Source organism: Heterodontus francisci, chromosome 32 (genome assembly GCF_036365525.1).
Source record: "Heterodontus francisci isolate sHetFra1 chromosome 32, sHetFra1.hap1, whole genome shotgun sequence".
Taxonomy (NCBI): domain Eukaryota; kingdom Metazoa; phylum Chordata; class Chondrichthyes; order Heterodontiformes; family Heterodontidae; genus Heterodontus; species Heterodontus francisci.
Genome location: NC_090402.1, coordinates 44,632,621 through 44,652,460, shown reverse-complemented (window position 1 = coordinate 44,652,460; position 19,840 = coordinate 44,632,621). Strand labels below are relative to the sequence as shown.

The 19,840-nt window shown below is 44.0% G+C and overlaps 2 protein-coding genes across 7 annotated transcripts in view; one reads left to right on the top strand and one right to left on the bottom strand.

Annotated features, from left to right (window-relative positions):
* Positions 1–4,602, bottom strand: part of paxx (PAXX non-homologous end joining factor) — a 44,527-nt gene extending 39,925 nt beyond the window's left edge. The window contains exons 1-2 of one of the 5 annotated variants that reach the window (XM_068012722.1): positions 4,438–4,602; positions 290–425 (exon numbers count right to left, since the gene is read on the bottom strand). In XM_068012722.1, the coding sequence (XP_067868823.1) occupies positions 290–405 (116 nt within the window). In that variant the 5' untranslated portion in view covers positions 406–425; positions 4,438–4,602. Of the gene's footprint in view, positions 1–289; positions 426–3,825; positions 4,070–4,437 lie in introns of those variants that run through there. The other 4 variants (XM_068012720.1, XM_068012724.1, XM_068012721.1 and 1 more) reach the window with 4 other exon arrangements.
* Positions 4,603–12,463: 7,861 nt separating this feature from the next.
* LOC137347769 (fibronectin type III domain-containing protein 3B-like) overlaps positions 12,464–19,840 on the top strand; it is a 116,838-nt gene continuing 109,461 nt past the window's right edge. Inside the window, exon 1 of one of the 2 annotated variants that reach the window (XM_068012717.1) lies at positions 12,464–12,967. In XM_068012717.1, coding sequence (XP_067868818.1) covers positions 12,753–12,967 — 215 coding nt within the window. In that variant the 5' untranslated portion in view covers positions 12,464–12,752. The remainder of the gene's footprint in view (positions 12,968–19,840) is intronic. The other variant, XM_068012718.1, reaches the window with a different exon arrangement.

Below are 19,840 nucleotides of genomic sequence, written 5' to 3'. Positions count from 1 at the left end.
CTGTGCACTTTTTTAAAACCTGGCTTGATGTTATTACCAGAATTGTACTATAAATGGCGTCAAACTCAAGTGGTGTGTGGAAGCCTCACCAGGGAGGCTCACACTGCTGTACTCATGAATCAAAGCAGGACCTGACTCCAGAGTTGTACTATAAATTCCCATCAATATGCAGCACAATAGGACATGCAAATGGCACTATAACTAGAATGGCCCTAGAATCCCCAGTGCAGCTGGCGCAAGCAACAAAGTTCTTGTACTGGAATTATTTTCTTGTCTCTCACGGACATACCACAGATTGAAGTTCTGAGGGCCAGGGCGGGTATAGCAAAGGTACCTCTGGTGGCTTTGAGGAAGCTTGTGGATGTGCAGAGATCCAATGGAGGGCAATCGTTGCTCTGCTTCCATCTTCCAGATGACGCTCGTTTCTTGAAAAAATTGCATACAATAAAGCAGTCAGTATGTAGTGTCACATACAAACACGAGCATGAAAGAATCTGGCCATAATAAGGGGTTATAAGGTTAAAAGTCATTTTCCTATGAAGTGGGCATTAAAAAATTTAAAAGATCTTCATCTGCCTGGAAGGGTACAAGGGGCTTATAATCCTGCCAGGGCATGTTCACCAACATCCTGTGGCATGTTAACTTTACCCCCTAACACAAAGGCAGTTTCTGAAAAACAGGAACTCGCTCCTGAAAAGCATGAACATATTCACTTCAACAAAGCACTGATAATAAAGTCTTATAGATAATCATTGTAACTTACCACAACCAAACAATGGATGACATTATTTTCTATGGATGCACTTAAATCACCTGTCAACTGAATCTGAGAAACTGAGTTATAATCTTAAAACATTGGTATGTAGTTAGCAAGTTACCATCTGCAATTTCAGCATCTTGCTAACGCTAAGTATGTTGACCAGCCTATGTGCTCACAGCTTCCTGATAGCGCAGCCTTTTCTTAGAAATGAAATAATGTGGATTTCAACTGGAAAATGACAGTTATACAGCCTTTTTTGGGAAAAAGAAAGGATGAACCTACTTGCAAGAGGGGTAACACCCCCATAAATAAAACAAACTAGTTATGCAGCTTAGAAACAGTATAAATACTGGAACTACACACTGGAACTTTAGAATCATTGGATTAATGCCAGGTTTTCTCACGGTAAAGGTATGAGCTACTATGGTGAGGCGATGATCGTTCTCCCCTTAATTGGTATAGAGGTATCTTGCTAAACTCTAGCATTCTACTCAGGGATTTAAGGTAAATGCTGCTTTAAATGTTGATGAATATTTTAAATATTTTACTGTAACAATATTTAGACTTGGGTTCTCTACTAGGAATAAGATTATACTTTTGTTTTACCCATCAAATGTGAATTGCATGTTTGGTTCTTTAATAAACTTTTATATAATTTTAAAAATATATTCTCATGTGCAGACTTCTGTATCTTAAATTTGAGAACCCATCTCCGTACACACTTCAGTGGGGAGGCACATTATTGAGGAGAGATGCCAGACCCTTGTAATATCAAGGTTATTATAATCTGGCTAAAACTTGTTAAAAATGCTATCTGGAAGATGGTAATATGCTCAGCTGGCTCCTTTCCTTGGGGGAAAGTTAGATCAGTTCTTCAGACCCACCCAAGTGTCTGAGATCTGTCTTTCTCAACCTTAAGTGAGTGTGATCCTCTAGGGAGTACACCTGATCCAGGATGGTCCCAAAAAAGGGGCTAGATTATAATCCACTTCAATCACATAGTACATTCTGTAATGTGCAGTAAATAACAATGCAATATGCACTGTAACAATACTCAGCACATTGTGCAACAAATAGACCCAATGTAGATAGTGTAATGTGTACCAAGTACTAACAGAACACGATATAACATACAGTAAATACTGACATAATGTATACTGTAGTGCATATTAGATATTAACATGCAGTATATACTGTAATTATATTAATATTGAACAGACAATATTGTCAAGGACAAAATGAATTCTTACTTGAAGTATGGGTTAATAAGGGACAGCCAGCACAGATTTGTTAAAGGCAAATCATGTCTGACGAACCTGATTGAATTCTTTGTAACAGAGAGGCTTGATGAAGGTAGCAGTAGATGTTTTATATGTGGATCTTTAAAAGGCATTTGATCATGCAAAACTTGGCAATGTGGTAAATCGTGAACAGGATAGTAGTAAACTTCAGGAGAACGTGGCCAGGCTGATGAAATGGGCAGACACATAACGGATGCAGTTTAATACAGATGATTGTGAAGCGTGCATTTTGAGAAACTATGTGGAGACACATGGAGAGGCAGTATACTGCCAATGGTACTGTTTTAAGAGGGGTGTAAGAACAGATAGAACTGGCGGTGCATATTCATAAATTCAAGGTGGCAGGGCAAGTTGATAAGGCCATTAAAGCATATGGGATACTTGGCTCTCTAAATAGAGGCACTGAATGCAAAAACAAGGACATCATGCTAAACCTTTAAAAAATCACTGGTTAGGCCTCAGCTGGACTACTGTGTACAATTCTGGGCACCTCACTTTTGAAAAGATGCCAAGACCTTGGAGAAGGTACAGAGGAGGGTTGTCAGGGTGATACTGGGGATGAAGGAGAGCAGCTATGTGGAGATTAAAGAAGCTGTTATTATGTGTCTTAAAGCTGAGGTACAGGGGAGACCTAATAGAGGAGCTCAGAATTGAGGGTTATTGAGAGAGAATGTGGGGAAATGACAAGTTGGTTGGAAATCAGAGATCATAGATTTTTTAAAAAAATTGGTAAAAGAACTAGAGAGGAAATGAGATTATTTTTTCAGAGGGTTATGATCTGGAACACACAACCTGCAAGGGTGGTGGAAGCAGATTCCATAGTAACTTTCAAAAGGAAAATGGAAGTGAACGTGAAGAGAACTAATTATGGGGAAAAGCTGCGGCACAGTGGCGCAGTGGTTAGCACCGCAGCCTCACAGCTCCAGCAACCTGGGTTCAGTTCTGGGTACTGCCTGTGTGGAGTTTGCAAGTTCTCCCTGTGACCGCGTGGGTTTCCGCCGGGTGCTCTGGTTTCCTTCCACAGCCAAAGACTTGCAGGTTGATAGGTAAATTGGCCATTGTAAATTGCCCCTAGTGTAGGTAGGAGAATGGTGGGGATGTGATAGGGAATATGGAATTAATGTAGGATTAGTATAAATGGGTGGTTGTTGGTCAGCACAGACTCGGTGGGCCGAAGGGCCTGTTTCAGTGCTGTATCTCTTTAAAAAAAAGCTGGGGAATGGAACTAGTTTGATGTCTCTTTTAAGAAGTATTTAGATGAGCACTTGAAACGCCATAGCATACAAGGCTATGGACCAAGTGCTGGAAAATGGGATTAGAATAGTTCGGTGCTTGATGTCTGGCACAGACACGATGGGCCAAAGGGCCTGTTTCTGTGCTGTTTCGCTCTGACTCTAGGATGGGCCGAAGGGCTGCCTCCTGTACTGTAGGATTCTGTTTCTATGTAATATACACTAACACTAGCTGGACATCTATACAGTAATATAAAAACTATAAAGCAATTAGGGTGCATAAAGTACTGTACAATAAATACTTAATACTAGTAAACACTGCCTTAAATACTGTAACAGAAGTACTGACAAATACTATAATATATAGACAGTAAATACGTTTGCATATGTAATACCGTAACGCTATGTACTATAACAAATACAGTAAGCACTGTAACATTAATATACACTCTAACTAAATACTGTAACATAGCAGTTCGTACTATAACACGATTAATATTATAACAGTACTGAGTCGGCTCTTTCTACCTACATTTGCAAGGCTGATGTTCAGGTCTTTGGGTTTAACAATGGCCAATAATAATCTGTATTTTACAATGTGTAAGAATGGTTTTTCTCACCGACCCCTCTTCTGCCAGCAGCCTGTTTAATACTGTCTGTAGTGCAGTCACTGGGTCTGGCTCGCTGACTCTGCTGAGAAACCTGCGGTCCCTTTAATCGCACTGACAGCAACCCCGCTCATGCGGAAGCACTGGGCACCGACCTGTCAAGCCGGTTCCCCGCATACCAAACACTGGACAAGAAAACTTTCCGAGAAAAGTCCCAGTGCTTTTCTTTACAGCACCATCTAGTGCTGTGGGAGTACTGCGGACATGAGGAATTTCTAATTCCTTATTTTTCGATCGTACAATGTTAAGGCACGGAAACAGAGCATGAGCTCTGTCAGTCCGGCTGCTCTCATTCCCACTCTCCCGTTTGCTCCATGTACACTTTCAGCGTCTGGGACGTTTTTCTGTGTTAAAAGTATAAATGCAAACGACAATAATGTCGTTTAAAATTTCTCTTTTTCGAGCAACTGATTCCCTTTAAAATTAGTCTTCCCATGTTTTAAAAAGTACAGTGCCTTCTGATAAATAATACTTACATTTATATAGGGCTTTATCTTCAGCCTCGAAGTTTGATCTGAAAGCACTAGAGACAAGGAATCACTCTTTGGAACGTAGCAAAGTTTTGTACAAAAAGAAAAGTTTTTATAGTGCTTTTCACGACCATTGGATGTCTCAAAGCGCTTCACAGCCAAGGAAGTAGTTTTGAAGTGTAGTCACTGTTGTAATGTAGGAAATTTGCATGAATAGTCGCCAGATGAATGAACAGTTAATCTATTTTGTGTTTCTGGTCACAATAAGGAGAAACTGTTTCCATTAACAGAAAGTTCATAAACCAGTGGACACCAATTTAAGGTATTTGGCAAGGAGCCAGTGGTGAGCTGAGGGGCTGGATTTTACCTTAGGTGGACAGGAAATTACATAAAAGTCGGTGGTGAACCCGCTTCCGTCTAGCCCGGGATCCGTCTTCAGCAAACCTACAGATGGAGCGCAACATAGATACACGTGGTCAAGATCGGACGGGTCTGCCCGTTCCAGGATTGACTTACTGTTTGTGTCCCGTGCTGTCACAGTCAGATCCACCAATGCCAAGCCGGTGTTCTTCTCCGACCACTGTCTCTTACTGGTCGACTGTCACTTACAGGATGACCAGCGGGTTGACGGGGTCATGGAAGCTCAATGCTACACTGCTAACCCCAGAGAACGTTGAGGAACTCAAAAGGGATTACAAAGATTGGAGAATATTGAAACCCCTCTTTGAGTCTCCAGTTCACTGGTGGGAGGTGATCAAGGAGAACATCAAGAGGTTCTTTATCTTCAAAGGTCTTCAGAGGGTGAGAAAGAGACAGAGGGAAATGTCCGACTCCAGAAATGAATGCAAAATTTGCTCTGGCTGCAGTTGATGCGGGTCGAGGGCCTCCACGAGGTGAAGAGTCAGCAGGCCTCGCTCTTTGCCATGGAGGCCTCCAAGATCATCTTCCAGTCCAGAGTCCGCTCCATTGAGCAGGATGAGACGTGCTCGCTTTACTACTTCCAAAAGGTAGAGAGCTCTGTGATCAGCAGCCTGAAGGAAGAGGATGGCTCGGTGACGTCTTCGCAGTCTGACATACTAAGGATCAGCAAATCCTTTTATGCTGGGCTGTACATCACAAAGCCCACAGACAGCACGGCCTCCCAGTCCTTCCTGTCATCTATCACAGAGCTCTTAGATGACAGCATGAGGGAGAGACTGGACAAGCCGCTAACTCTGGACGAGCTGACAAAGGCAGTCAGGTCCTTTGAGACGAGTAAAACTCTCGGAAGCGATGGCATACCGGTTGAGTTGTTTTTGGCCCTGTGGGACTGGATCAGCCCACACCTGCTGAAAGTGTACGAGAGTATGCTTCTGGCCGGCAGCATGTCAGAATCCATGAGAAAAGGCATCATCACCCTCATCTACAAGCGGAAGGGGGAAGAGGGCAGAAATCAGAAATTGGAGGCCCATCTCACTGCTTAATGTTGACTACAAGATTCTATCTAAAGTCATAGCCAGTCGAGTCAAGTCTGCTCTGGAGTTGGTGATCCACCCCGATCAGACCTGTACTGTACCCGGCAGGAAGATATCTGATAGTCTTGCGCTACTCAGGGATACGATCGCCTATGTACGGGACAGTAGGATGGACACCTGCCTCATCAGCCTGGACCAGGAGAAGGCTTTTGACAGGATATCGCGCACCTACATGATGGACGTGCTTTCCAAAATGGGGTTTGGGGAGGGAATCTGCAATTGGATCAAACTGCTCTACACAAACATCAGTAGTGCAGTCTCAATCAATGGGTGGGAATCAGAAAGTTTCCTGATCCAATCTGGAGTCAGACAGGGCTGTCCTCTCTCCCCGGTCTTGTTTGTTTGCTGTATTGAACGCAATGCTGAGTCTATTAGGAAGGATACGAACATAAGAGGGGTGACAATCCCAGGCAGCGGACGCACTCAGGTTAAATCCTCCCTGTACATGGATGACGTTGCCGTCTTCTGCTCGGATCTGCTGTCCGTTCGCAGACTGATGAGCATCTGCGACCAGTTAGAACTGGCTTCGGGAGCCAAAGTTAACCACGACAAGAGCGAGGCCATGTTCTTTGGGAACTAGGTTGACCGATTCTTTGTCCCCTTCACCGTCAGGTCAGACTACCTGAAGGTGCTGGGGATATGGTTTGGAAGGGCTGGGACGTGCACCAAAACCTGGAGGGAGCGAGTAGCCAGGGTACAACACAAGCTGAGCATGTGTGAGCAGCGATCTCTCTCCATTGTGGGTAAGAACCTGGTCATCAGGTGCGAGGCGCTCACGTTGTTGCTATACCTGTCGCAGGTCTGGCCCATACCCCACTTCTGCGTTGTGGCGGTCACACGAGCCATTTTCCACTTCATCTGGGGATTCAAAATGGACCGAGTCCGGAGGGACACAATGTTCAAATCTCTGGATAAGGGCGGGAAAAATGTTCTCAATGTCGCCCTGATCCTGATGACCACCTTCATGTGCAGCTGCATCAAGCTGTGTGTAGACCTCCAGTACGCAAACTCCAAATGTCACTATGTGCTGAGGTTCTATCTGTCCCCGGTGTTGCGAAGGATGGGCCTGGTCACATTACCGCGGAACGGTCCATCCAGTTGGACTGTGCTGTACCACCGATCCTTCGTGGAAAAGTTTCTGTGGAAAAACACCTTTGACCATCAATCCATCAGGCAGTGGTCTGCACAGAATGTCCTCAAGGCCCTACGGGAAAAGGAGATGGTGGATCCTGTCGGATGGTTTCCCGAGCAGACTGCCAAAGTTATTTGGCAGAATGCTTCATCATCAGAACTTTCAAACAAGCACCAAGATATAGCTTGGCTGGTGGTGAGAAGAGCCCGCCCCGTCAGATCCTTTCTGCATGCCCAGAGTCTCACCCCCTCCACACAATGCCCTCGAGGTGGCTGAGGTGGGGAAGTGACAGTTGCCCACCTCCTTCTGGAATGTGTCTTTGCAAAGCAGGTGTGGAATGAGATGCAGCGGTTTTTGTCGAGGTTCATCCCAGCCAGCTCTGTAACACAGGAGTCTGTGCTCTACAGGCTGTTCCCAGGGATGCACATGGAGATAAACATCAACTGCTGCTGGAGGACCATCAATTCGGTGAAAGATGCCATTTGGTCTGCCCGAGACTTGCTGGTTTTCCAGTGCAAAGAGTTGTTCACGACCAAGTGTTGCAGACTGGCACATTCCAAGGTCCAGGACTACGTGCTGAGGGACGAACTAAACCTTGGGGCAGCCACGGCAAAGGCTTAATGGGGAAAGACCACTGTGTAAGATCCCCCCACCAAGCTGAACTGAGGGGCTGCATCCAGAAAATATGGGTTTGCTGCAAAATGTACATGGCATGTAAAATGGAATGGAAGGGTTGTGAGGCAACTCACTCCTGCATTGCAGGAAACTGATCTCCTTGGCACTCTTTGTATTGTCGACTTGGTGCTGTTTTGAACTGTTTTGTAATGTATTTTTTACAGATTTTTATGAATAAAATATATTTTGGGGAAAAAAGGATCCATCCCACATTTTACAGGTCCCCGAGTTTAATTGTCCCCAGGCGGGACTTCCACCTGCTTGAGGGAGGAAGTCATTGAGTCAGTTATACAGCAGAGAAACAGGCATAACTAGGTACCCATAGCAGCACCTTTTCCTTGAACAGAATCCCAACCAGTCCCCATCCACCACCACCTTCCTCCGCCTGGCTGAACTTGTTCTCACATTGAACAACTTCTCCTTCAACTCCACTCACTTCCTTCAAGTAAAAGGTGTTGCTATGGGTACCTGCATGGGTCCTACTTATGCCTGTCTTTTTGTGGGATATGTCGAGCATTCTTTGTTCCAGTCCTACTCAGGCCCCCTCCCCCAACTCTTTTTTCCAGTACACTGATGACTGTATCGGTGCCGTTTCCTGCTCCCGCCCCGAACTGGAAAACTTTATCAACTTTGCTTCCAATTTCCACCCTTCTCTCACCTTTACATGGTCCATGTTCGACACTTCCCTTCCCTTCCGCGACTTCTCTGTCTCCGTCTCTGGGGATAGGTTGTCTACTAATATCCATTATAAGCCCACTGACTCCCACAGCTACCTCGACTACACTTCTTCACACCCTGCCTCCTGTAAGGACTCCATTCCATTCTCCCAGTTTCTCCGTCTCCGACGCATCTGCTCTGATGATGCTACGTTCCATGACGGTGCTTCTGATATGACCTCCTTTTTCCTCAACCGTGGAATTCCCCCCCCCACTGTTGTTGACAGGGCCCTCAACCGTGTCCGGCCCATTTCCCGCACCTCTACTCTCACCCCGTCCCCTCCCTCCCAGAACCGTGACAGGGTTCCCCCTGTCCTCACTTTCCACCCCATCAGCCTCCATATCCAAAGGATCATCCTCCGCCATTTCCGCCACCTTCAGCGTGATGCCACTACCAAACGCATCTTCCCCTCGTTCCCCTGTCAGCATTCCGAAGGGATCGTTCCCTCCGCGACACCCTGGTCCACTCCTCCATTACCCCCACCACCTCGTCCCCGTCCCATGGCACCTTCCCCTGCAATCGCAGGAGGTGTAATACCTGCCCATTTACCTCCTCTCTCCTCACTATCCCAAGCCCCAAACACTCCTTTCAGGTGAAGCAGCGATTTACTTGTACTTCTTTCAATTTAGTATACTGTATTCGCTGCTCACAATGTGGTCTCCTCTACATTGAGAAGACCAAACGCAGACTGGGTGATTGCTTTGCTGAACACCTCCGCTCAGTCCGCAAGCAGGACCCTGAGCTTCCGGTTGCTTGCCATTTCAACACTCGCCCCTGCTCTCATGCTCACATCTCTGTCCTGGGATTGCTGCAGTGTTCCAGTGAACATCAACGCAAGCTCGAGGAACAGCATCTCATTTACTGATTAGGCACACTATAGCCTGCCGGACTGAATATTGAGTTCAATAATTTCAGAGCATGAAGGGCCCCCCATTTTACTTTTATTTTTTGTTATTTTTTTCTTTTTTCTTTTTTACATTTTTTACAATTTTTAAAAAATGTTTATTTCATTTCATCTTGGTTGTTCAGTTTGCTTACCCACTGTTTTTTTCATGTTTGTACTTGCTGATACTCAATCTTCAGTCCGTTAACACACTCTCTGTACTAATGCTTTGTCTTTCAACACACCATTAACATATTGTTTGCCTTTGCTCCATGACCTTTTGGTCAGCTATGTGGCCTTGTCCAAACTACACCTTCTCCTTTGTTATCTCTTGCCTCACCCCCGCCTCACTTGCTTATGACCGTTGACATTTCTAATATTTGCCAGTTCCGAAGAAGGGTCACTGACCCGAAACATCAACTCTGCTTCTCTTTCCACAGATGCTGCCAGACCTGCTGAGTGAATACTTTGCATATGTTCACTAAGGAAGAGGATGCTGACAAAATATTGCTAGAAGTAGAGATGTTGGATGAGGTGAAAATTGATAGGCAGGATGCACTGGAAAAGTGGGCTATGCTTAGTGGATAAGTTGCCTGGTCCAGATGGATTTCAAAAGGAAATTGGATGGGCACTTGAGGGAAATAAAATTTCAGGGCTATGGGGATAGACCTGGGGAATGGACTTATTGGATTGCTCTGAAGAGACCTGGCATGGATTCGATGGGCTAAATGGCCTCCTTCTGTGCTGGTAAAACAAAAAGAAAAAAACAGTCCTAACTTTTCAAACCTCATTTATAACTAAAGTCCCTCATCCCAGGTAACATCTTGGTAAACCTCTTTTGTACCCTTTCTGAGCCCTTTAAATCTTTCCCGACATGTGGTGCTCTGAGTTGTCCACTGTACTCCAGCTGAAGCCGAAACAACGATTTATAAGGTTCCAGCATGTTTCTTTGCTTTTAGATTTTATTCCTCTGTTTATATACTCAAATAACCCAAATGCTTTTCTTAATCACCTTATCACTTTGCCCTTCTACCTTTGAGTAATTGTGTCTATGCACACCAAAATCTCGTCGCTCATCTACAATTTTTAATCTTGTGCCATTTGTAGTATACTGTCTTTCCATATTAGTCCTCCCAAAGGACATCACTTCACACTTCTCTGCATTAAACTCCATCTGCGATGCTTCTGCTCATTTCACCATTCTGTCTTTGTAACCTTCAAAGGGGAATTTGATATATTTGAAAAGGAAAAAAAAATTAGGGCTATGGGGAAAGAATAAGTTTTGATCTGCAATGCATTGCTTGAAAGGCTAGTAGAAGCAGATTCAATAACTTTCAAAAGGGAATTGGATATATACTCGAAAAGGAGAAATTTGCAGGGCTGTGGGGAAAGTGTAGAGAAATGGGACTAATTGGGTAAGATTTTCAAAGTCTGCACAGGTATGATGGGCCAAATGGCCTCCTCCTATCTTGGAAGATTCAATGATCTTTAATATCTACCTGTGCACAGCAGTACAGTTTAATGTCATTTGCATGTTATCACTTTCAACAATGTACTACTCCCTCCTCTCCGTGTCATCACAGATCGTGTTCAAAACCTAGAGTAGGGCTTGAACCTGCAAATTTCCAACCCAAAAGTGTGAATACTATCATCCCCAACTGATCCATAGCTTGCATGTAGCATGGATAATTTCAGGTTTGTTTGTGAGGTACAGTTTGTTGTGCCATAATTTGTTTGTGTAACTATCCCATCTCAAATGAGAAACTGATCAGAATCATAGCTTGGATTTCATGTTGAATGCCGATGAGAATGAATTGTAAACTTTAATAATGAAGCACCTTGACATAATGACACAGACCCAAATGGAAATCAACCGACTTCTGTTTAAAAGTGTAATCTTCGGCCTAGACATTGGATCAAGCAGCACCCATTTTACAAGCTCCATGTCCTTTGCATATAAAATAGGGGGCTTAATGCCTGTTTCAGGATCCCTTTGCAAAATTCAGTTGCACGTGACTGTTAATTGCACTGTGCATGCTGCAATCAGTTTTGTCAGGTATTCAATAGCAAACTACTGAGACCATCAGTTTAACCATAAAGACGTGGATTTTAGAGAGTTTTGCAATAGTTGAGGTGACAAAGACCTAGATGAAGGTTTTGGCAGCAAATAGTTTGAGGTGAGGTGGGTGATGGTACGGAGGTGGAAATAGTCTTTGTGATGGAGAGGATGTGGAAATTCAGCTCGGGGTAGAATAAGATGCCATGGTGTGCTTCAGCCCAAGGCAGTGGACAAGGAGATGTTGGAACTGATGGTAAGAGTACAGAGTTTATGACGGGGGCTGAAAATGATGGCATCAGTTCTCCTAATGTTAAGCTGGAGAAAACTCAATTCATCCAAGCCTGCTTATCAGATAAGCAAGCTGGCAACACAATGGAGTGATCTGGACAATGGTGGAAAGGTAGAGGCCTGTGTTGTCAGCATACATATGGATCTTGACTCTGTATCTGTAGGTCATGTTACTGAGGAACAGCGTGTAGATGAGGAAGTGGTGGACGGCCAAGGATAGAACCATGGGGGTTTGGGAGGTAATATTATGCGGGTGGTGGGTCTTGGGAAGACGAGCAAATACTGGAGGTGCTGTGGCTGATTGGATAGGGAAAAGTGGAACCAAGTCCCACTGAGCTGGATAATGAAGGTTAGGCATTGAAGGAGAATGGTGTGGCCCAATGTATGGATGGTTGCAGAGATCAATAGATGAGATCACAATCAGAGAACCGTTATAAGCAACAGCATATAACAAAAGGGGAATAACAATTATCAAGGTAAAAAAGTACAGTTGCAACAGTAATTTCCATCACTTTTTTTTTGGGTTATAACTGCAGGGCTGATATTTTGTTAGACCAGAATGTGAAAGAGACCTGAAACAATTGACAGCTTGTGTAAGGTGGGAGAGGTGGGCGTTGTCCCAGCTCTTGTAAATGAGTAACCATGACCATTTCTCCCAGCCGTGCCTGTTAGAGGGGCGGCTCCCTGAACCAGATTGGAGCCTCAGGAACATTTATCACTCTCGAACAAAGGGGTGGAGCGACAGCCACCCGTCAACGTGTGAAATATGTGGCAACTGCTTCTGCAAAGTCTGAGTAGCCCGGAAAAGCGGCACAAGTTAGAGTGAGCAGAGGGCACAATGCTACATTCCGAGCAACTCTGTTGCCCTGTGTAACCTCAGTGTGTTAATTGCAGCGCAATTTCGCCGCATTTGCGATCTTTATTTGACGAGCGTGACATTGACTCGGGTGTGTTAGACATTGCCCAGATTCGGATCTGCCGCTTCTCCGGGAGGGGTGATTTTTATACATCGGCAGAGAGATTAAAAGTCCCAACTTTTGCCAGTGCCCCGGGATGTTGCGGTGCGTCGGTGCTGAAGGTGCGGACCGGCACCGTTACTTCTCCCAGTTGCTGTCTGCGGACCCGACACAGTTCCAGCAAACGGTTGACAGTCTGGTGCTGGGGATGCACCGGGATAAGGAGAAGCTGGTCCGGTCTTTCCTGGAGGAGCCCAACAGCCAACAGCTTCTCTTAGCTCTTTGCAGGTCCCTGACTTCGGGAGAGACGCGGTATGTCAAAGCTCTCTCCATATCTGATAGCAAGGGGTCTGACAGGGTTTACTGGCGGTAGGCACTGACACTGTTTTAACTACAACACTTGGACTCTTCAAAACTGGCACAGGACAAGCTCAGTCTTTATTCTATCTATGTAATCTCCGTGCCCACCTATGGTAGAGTGTGATGTAATATAGCTGGAGTTTATAAGAATTAGAGGCGACTTGATTGAAACATATAAATCTTGAGGGATCTTGACTGGGTGGATGTGGAAAGGATGTTTCCCCTTGTGGGAGAATTGATAACTAGGGATCACCCTTTTTAAAAAAAAAGGGATCTCCCATTAAGACAGAAATGAGGAGAAACTCTTCTAAAAAAGCGATGGAAGTAGAGTCTTTGAATATTTTTAAGGCAGAGGTAGCTAGATTCTAGATAAGCAAGGGAGTGAAAGATTATTGGGGGTAGGCAGGAATGTGGAGTTGAGGTTACAATCAGATCAGCCGTTGAATGATGGAGCAGGCTTGAGTGACCCAGTGGTCTGTTCCTGCTCCTAATTTGTTTGTTTGTAAGAAAACCGACTGAGTGAGTGGGACAGGCAGATGTGTGTTGTGTATATGTCTGTGCACGTGTATGTTGAGGAGAGAGTAAAGAACTGAGAGGAACAAGAGTTTAAGGAGCACATGAAATAGAAATTATAATGTGGATTAAGGACTATTAATCCTCCCCAACAGCAGTGGTCCAAATTCCATGCGTCTCCCCTGTTCCAAAGTCCTTTTTATTCTTTCCACCACCTGTCTAACCTGTAGTGACCTATTCCTGGAGCCAGGATGTTCCTGGCCCATCTTGTCTACCATGTTGCCAGGCATGCTTCCAGCAAGCAACCTCCTCAATAACTCTCTGGCCACCAAGTGGTTGGCCACCCCCCCCACCCCCCAAACCCAAACATGGTCCCAGATCACCAGCCTGAAGTTTTGGACTGAAGTTAATTTTAACCACAAGAAGAATTTTAAATATTGACAACTATTTGCTGGCAAGATTCAACAGAGATTTTGCACTTAAACTCCAACTTTTCCTGGAAACTGAACTGATGGCAGGAAATGTCAGCTGTGGCTTGAGCTATCTTGGAATGCGTGTCCATCTCTGGGCCACTTTAATACTACCTGACCCTTATGTCTATTTTGATGCTCCCAGACGTCATGCCCAGTAAAGACATCATATTTCTACTTTTTTAAGATACTAAATTTTTTCAAGGTGGACTCTTTAAAATTGACTTTACCTTTTTTTAAAAAAAGGTGGGCAATACTACAAAAGATGGCCACCAAAGGTCAGACTACCTGGCCTGTGTATTTGAACACTGCTTCACTGTTATTTTAAGGACAAAAAGAAACATTCCAGACTAAGGTGTCAATTACACCCATTCTGTAATTATCAAGAGACGTTCCTGAATTGAATGGTTTCTTCTGAAACAAGGAAGGTATGAAGTAGCCACATCATAACAGGATTATAATCATCCAGATATTAATAGATGACCATGGATTTCACATCCTTGTCCATTGTTTTTATCCCCTGGTGTGATCAAACAATGTGTCAGGTACCAGAAATACTAATGATGAATTGTGACCTTAAATGGTAACCATCTAGAGAGAAAAGAAGTCCAGCCAGGCAATGAAGGAGTCCTGCTGCTAATTCTACACTTCAACTCGTTACAGCAGAACTGAAAGTAACTGCCACCTCCAATCTGAAATCTTAACTACCAGAGATCTATAACCTCAGTCAAGACTACAAACAACCCAGGCCTGCATCTTTAAATGAGACTGTTCTACTTAGAAAATTCAACAGGTTTACCGTAAACCATGAATATCTACCACACCTTGAACCCTTACCCTTTGCCTTCTATCTTGCTTCTCTTGAGTGCAGGCGAGAGTGAATGCATGCTTGTGTTGTGAACTTTTCAGGGAATGAATATTGTTCAATAAATAGTTGATCATCTGTTTAAACCTCTAAGAAAACCTGTCACTATCTGTTTATTTGGCAAGTAAAACAGGGGGCTAACTCATCATTTTAAACAAAATATGATTGTGGTCAGTTGCGAGGTGAAAAGCGGGAACCACCCACACCCCTTACCACCTGGCCGTAACACAGTCTTTGGGGACCCCTGCTTCTCCAGTGCCTGTGATTCTAGGACCATCTGCTGCTCCTGGCAGGTCTGTTGGTGCATTGATGACTACATGGGTGTAATTGATAACCCCCTGCACCTGAAGGAATCCATTGATGGTGGCTGTTTGTGCCTGCGCTGGCCCATCTGTGTAAGTGGATCTAGTCCCCGGCCCTCAGGAATATGACATTCATGGCCTGCCTGATGTCGTGATGAGCTGCCGACTGCAAGATGCCACCTAGGTCCACAGCTGATACCCAGAACAATCCAGTTGCATAAAATTTCAGGGTGCTGGTGACCTTGACAGCTGCAGCTAAGGGACTGCCATGAGGGCCACGAGGCCTCAATCATTGTGGATCAGAATACAAAGGTTAGAGACCATCTGCTTGGATAGGCGCAGCCTTCTATGGCATTGGCGCTCTGTCATTAGCAGGTAGCTGACTCTTGGACAGTAGACCCCATGTCTTCACCTTCTACCCCTTGCAGCCCCTCACTGTGCTTCTTTGACCTCCCTACTATCTAGGAGGTTGCACTACTGAAACTCATCCTGGCTGCTCTGTCCAATATCTGTCTGACCAGCCTATTCCCACCTGAACTTCCTCAGCTGGGCTTTGTGTTCACCAGGCCTTCCCCTGCCAATCCCAACTGCCCATGTGATTCCGGCAGGCTCACATCCCTTTCCAGATTCCTACCACTCACCTCTGAAAAGCAGTCTTACAGTTCTAGCAATGGCTGCTCTGTGGCACTTTGGAGCAGCAGAGCTTTATTTTGGACGTCTGCATCATTTTAATCAGCCCTTCCCATTGCCTTCATGGTCCGCCACATTGTTCACATCTTCTAAACCCTGATGTGACTCAGACATGGTGTTTTCTCCATGCCCTTCCATTGAAAATCCCAAACTGCTGCTGACAAGCCCGTTAACGAGCTCCACAGGCAATTAATTGGGAGCATTCTGGCTTGCTATTCCCTACCTCTTGACGTCCCTTTAAAAATGGCTTTGCATTCTGGAGGCAGCAGGACCCAGTGCCAACCTCCAAGGACGCATTCCTCAAATTGCCCATGCGGCTGTTCCCAGTGCGCTATAAAAATCCATCCATGGTCCTTTTTAAACAATGTTGCACTCCTTCAGTATTAGACTAGTGTTAGCCTAGATTACATGGTCAAGTATTGAATTGGGGCTTGAACTTGCACCCTTTTGACTGAGATGACGGTGCTGCCACTATAACGTTTGTGTTTTAGTATGAGCGAAAAATTCACTAAGTGTTGGCAGCCAGTTTGGTGAAGTCACATTGGGGAATCAATTTTATTTGGAATGCTTTGACTCAAGGAGCTGATTCCATTAAACGAAATTACCCCTGGTACTGCAAAAAGATTCAGATTGAGATCTGCTGCTGTTTAAATTCAGACCTGCCTTGTGGACTGTCCCACTGTTTGTTTCTAAGCCTTCTATTCCTCAAGTAAAAATCTGCTCCCTGAACCTCAGTCTATACTATAACCACTAGCTTAATGCTTGAGACTTGATGACCACTAAAGGAAGCTGGCTGAGTGGTATGATTTCCCTACAGTTCCTATGTTCCAGTCACCAGCCTCTGATGTGAGGTTTCTCTGAGCCCTGATACTGTAATGTGGTTAAGAGCAGTCTTGTGTCTCTATGAATTATGGTTGGTCTGAAGTTATGATGAACTTTTATAAAACACTAATTCTGTCACAACTAGAGTATTGAACAATTCTGGGCATGGTGCTTTAAGAAGGATGTGAAGGTCTTAGAGAGGGTGCAGAAAAATTACTGGACTGGTTCCAGGGATGAGGGACTTCAGTTACATGGATAGATTGGAGAAGCTGGTTTTCTTTTCTTTAAAGCAGAGAAGGTTATGAAGAGATTTGATAGAGGTGCTTAAAATCGTGAGGTCTCTAGACAAAGAAACTGTTCCCATTGGCAGAAGGGGCTAGAACCAGAGGACACTAAAGTCGATTGCCTATGGTTCATTTTGCCAATGCGAGGAAATGTGTTTTACGCAGCGAGAGATTATGATCTGGAATGCACTGCCTGATAGGGTGGTGGAGGCAGATTCAAAAGAGAATTAGATAAGTACTTGAAGGGAAACTATTTTCTGGGATGTGGGGGAGTGGGAGTGAATCTGGATTGCTCTTGTAAAGAGCCAGCAAGGACTTGATGGTCTGAATGGCCTCATTCTGTGCTGTAACGATTCTATTCCATTAATCTCCATGTCTGAGTTTCACTTACACTTATGGCTTACCTTCTGGTGGCTGCTGTTTTATTGTCTGTCCCATTCGTACACTGTTAAGTATATGCCAGTGAATCATTGACCAATGTTTGATAGAAAAACACATTGGTCATGGGATTCAGTGTTTTTAGCTGCAGTGGGAGGGGAACCTGACTGAGTTCATCAAAATCTAACTTAGCATTCATTGTGAATTATATTTTGGTACATTGAGTTCACCTGGTTAGCTTGACTAACTTCTTGATTAGATGCTTGCAATTGCTTAATGAAGGAAAAAATGACATACTAGTCCATTGGAATGCTTTTATTTTGCTTAATGATTCTTTTAACTACCTTACCATTGCACCTTTGTTAGAAAGCAGCCATTGGGAAAACCTTAATCAAGTTTGACTGAAAGGGTTTTGCTAACTGATTGAGGAGCAATGCCAACACATTTTTGTGGTCTCTATGCTTTCTTACTTGATTGCTCATGGCTGTTTATTTAGTTTACAAATCAGTTGCCAGGTGTCCTCCACTTAGGACTCTTTCAAAGCACAACCCTTTTGAAAAGTATTATGATCACCTGCCTCATGCACTCTCTTGGTCAAAGTCTATTCCCAAGTCATCATTCCTTATATTTTGGACAGGTCGTGTCTTTTTGCTTAAATTAATGTTTCAGCCCCTGTTTTCTTGTCCAAATAAATACATTGACAGGTTGTCTTGTGGGTTTAAAACAGAAGATTAAATATTTATTGAACAATCACTCTCTCAGCCTTGTGCTGGATTTAAAGATGGCTTTTGATCTCTAGCTGGAGATCCCAGATTGATCTTGCTGTTCTGATGACTGACTCCCTTTGTTCTCTAAAAACAGGTTATCTTTAAATGTAAATTCATAAGTGTTTTTCTCCATGTGACTATGGGTTGTACAATAGCTTCCGATGGTATTTTGATAAGATGAGGGCTGTTCACACTCCATTGTGGTATGTGTAGCTGGAGACGTAGAGTCTGTGAGAGTCTTTGTCTCAGCTGGTTTTGTGGATAGCTCACATCCAAGTGTGATGAGCTGTCTCATTTCAATGAAGATGATAATGAGTTTTCGTTCTTAGCAGACCTGGATATGTATTATAGTGTGGGAGATGGTATTTGTTATGTGACTGTATCCTCCATCTTGTTGAAGGCAAAAATGTACCAGTCTTTTTTAAACTCTTCCAAGTTTTTTTTTAAGAACTCCTCAGTTTATTTTTGTATTATCATTGCACTTGTGAACATGACACCTGTTTTAGATTTCATTTTATTCATTTCCGGTGGCTTAAAAGAAAGGAAAAAAGAAAATATAATGTCACACTACTACACACACTCATTTCATGCACTCCTCAGTCTGAGTCTTCAAGCTTTTGTTAATGTTTTTGAAATCCTGGACAGTGTATCAGCCAGGATGTTTTTTTCCCTGCTGTGTATAATTTTTAGATTGAATGGTTGGAGAAGTAAACTGCATCAAAAAAGCCTGGCATTTTTAACTTTGAATTTTTCTAGGAATGAGAGGGTTGTGGTCCATGTAAATTTGAATCTTTGTGTCCATTATTTACATAGACGTTGAAATGTTGAAGAGCTAGGAGGAGGCCTAATGCTTTTTCTATGGTGGAATATTTCTTTTGATGTCTGTTTATTTTCTATTGAAAAATAGCCAATTGGTTTCTCAAAGCCTGAATTATCATCATGGAGTAAAACAGCACCCACTCTAAAATCACTGGCATCAATAGCCATCTTAAAAGGTTGATTTGAAATTCAGGGCTGCCAATACAGAGTCGTTTTCAATTTTTCAAATGCTAGCTGACACTGCTCTGACCACACAACGTTTGCATTTTTCTTTAGTGACTGGAAGCCAGTGGCATACCACAGGGATCTGTGCTGGGTCCCCTATTGTTTGTCATTTATATAAAATGACATAGATGACTATGGGGTAGGATTAGTAGGTTCGCGGATGACACAAAGATTGGCCGAGTGGTTAACAGTGAAGTGGAGTGTCTTGGGTTACAGGAAGATATGGACGGTCAAATGGGCAGAAAACTGGCAGATGGAATTTAACCCTGAAAAGTGTGAGGTGATACACTTTGGAAGGAGTAATGTGACACGGAAGTATTCAATGAATGGCCTGACACTGGGAAGTTCCGAGGAACAAAGCGACCTTGGCGTGTTTGTCCATAGATCTCTGAAGGCAGAAGGGAAGGTTAATCGGGTGGTGAAAAAGGCATATGGGACACTTGCCTTTATCAATCGAGGCATAGATTACAAAAGCAGGGAAGTCATGTTGGAGTTGTATAGCACCTTGGTAAAGCCACAGCTGGAGTACTGTGTGCAGTTCTGGTTGCCACATTATAGGAAGGATGTGATTGCACTGGAGGGGGTGCAGAGGCAATTCACCAGGATGGTGCCTGGGATGGAACATTTAAGCTATGAAGAGAGGTTGGATCAGCTTGGGTTGTTTTCGCTGGAGCAGAGAAGATTGAGGGG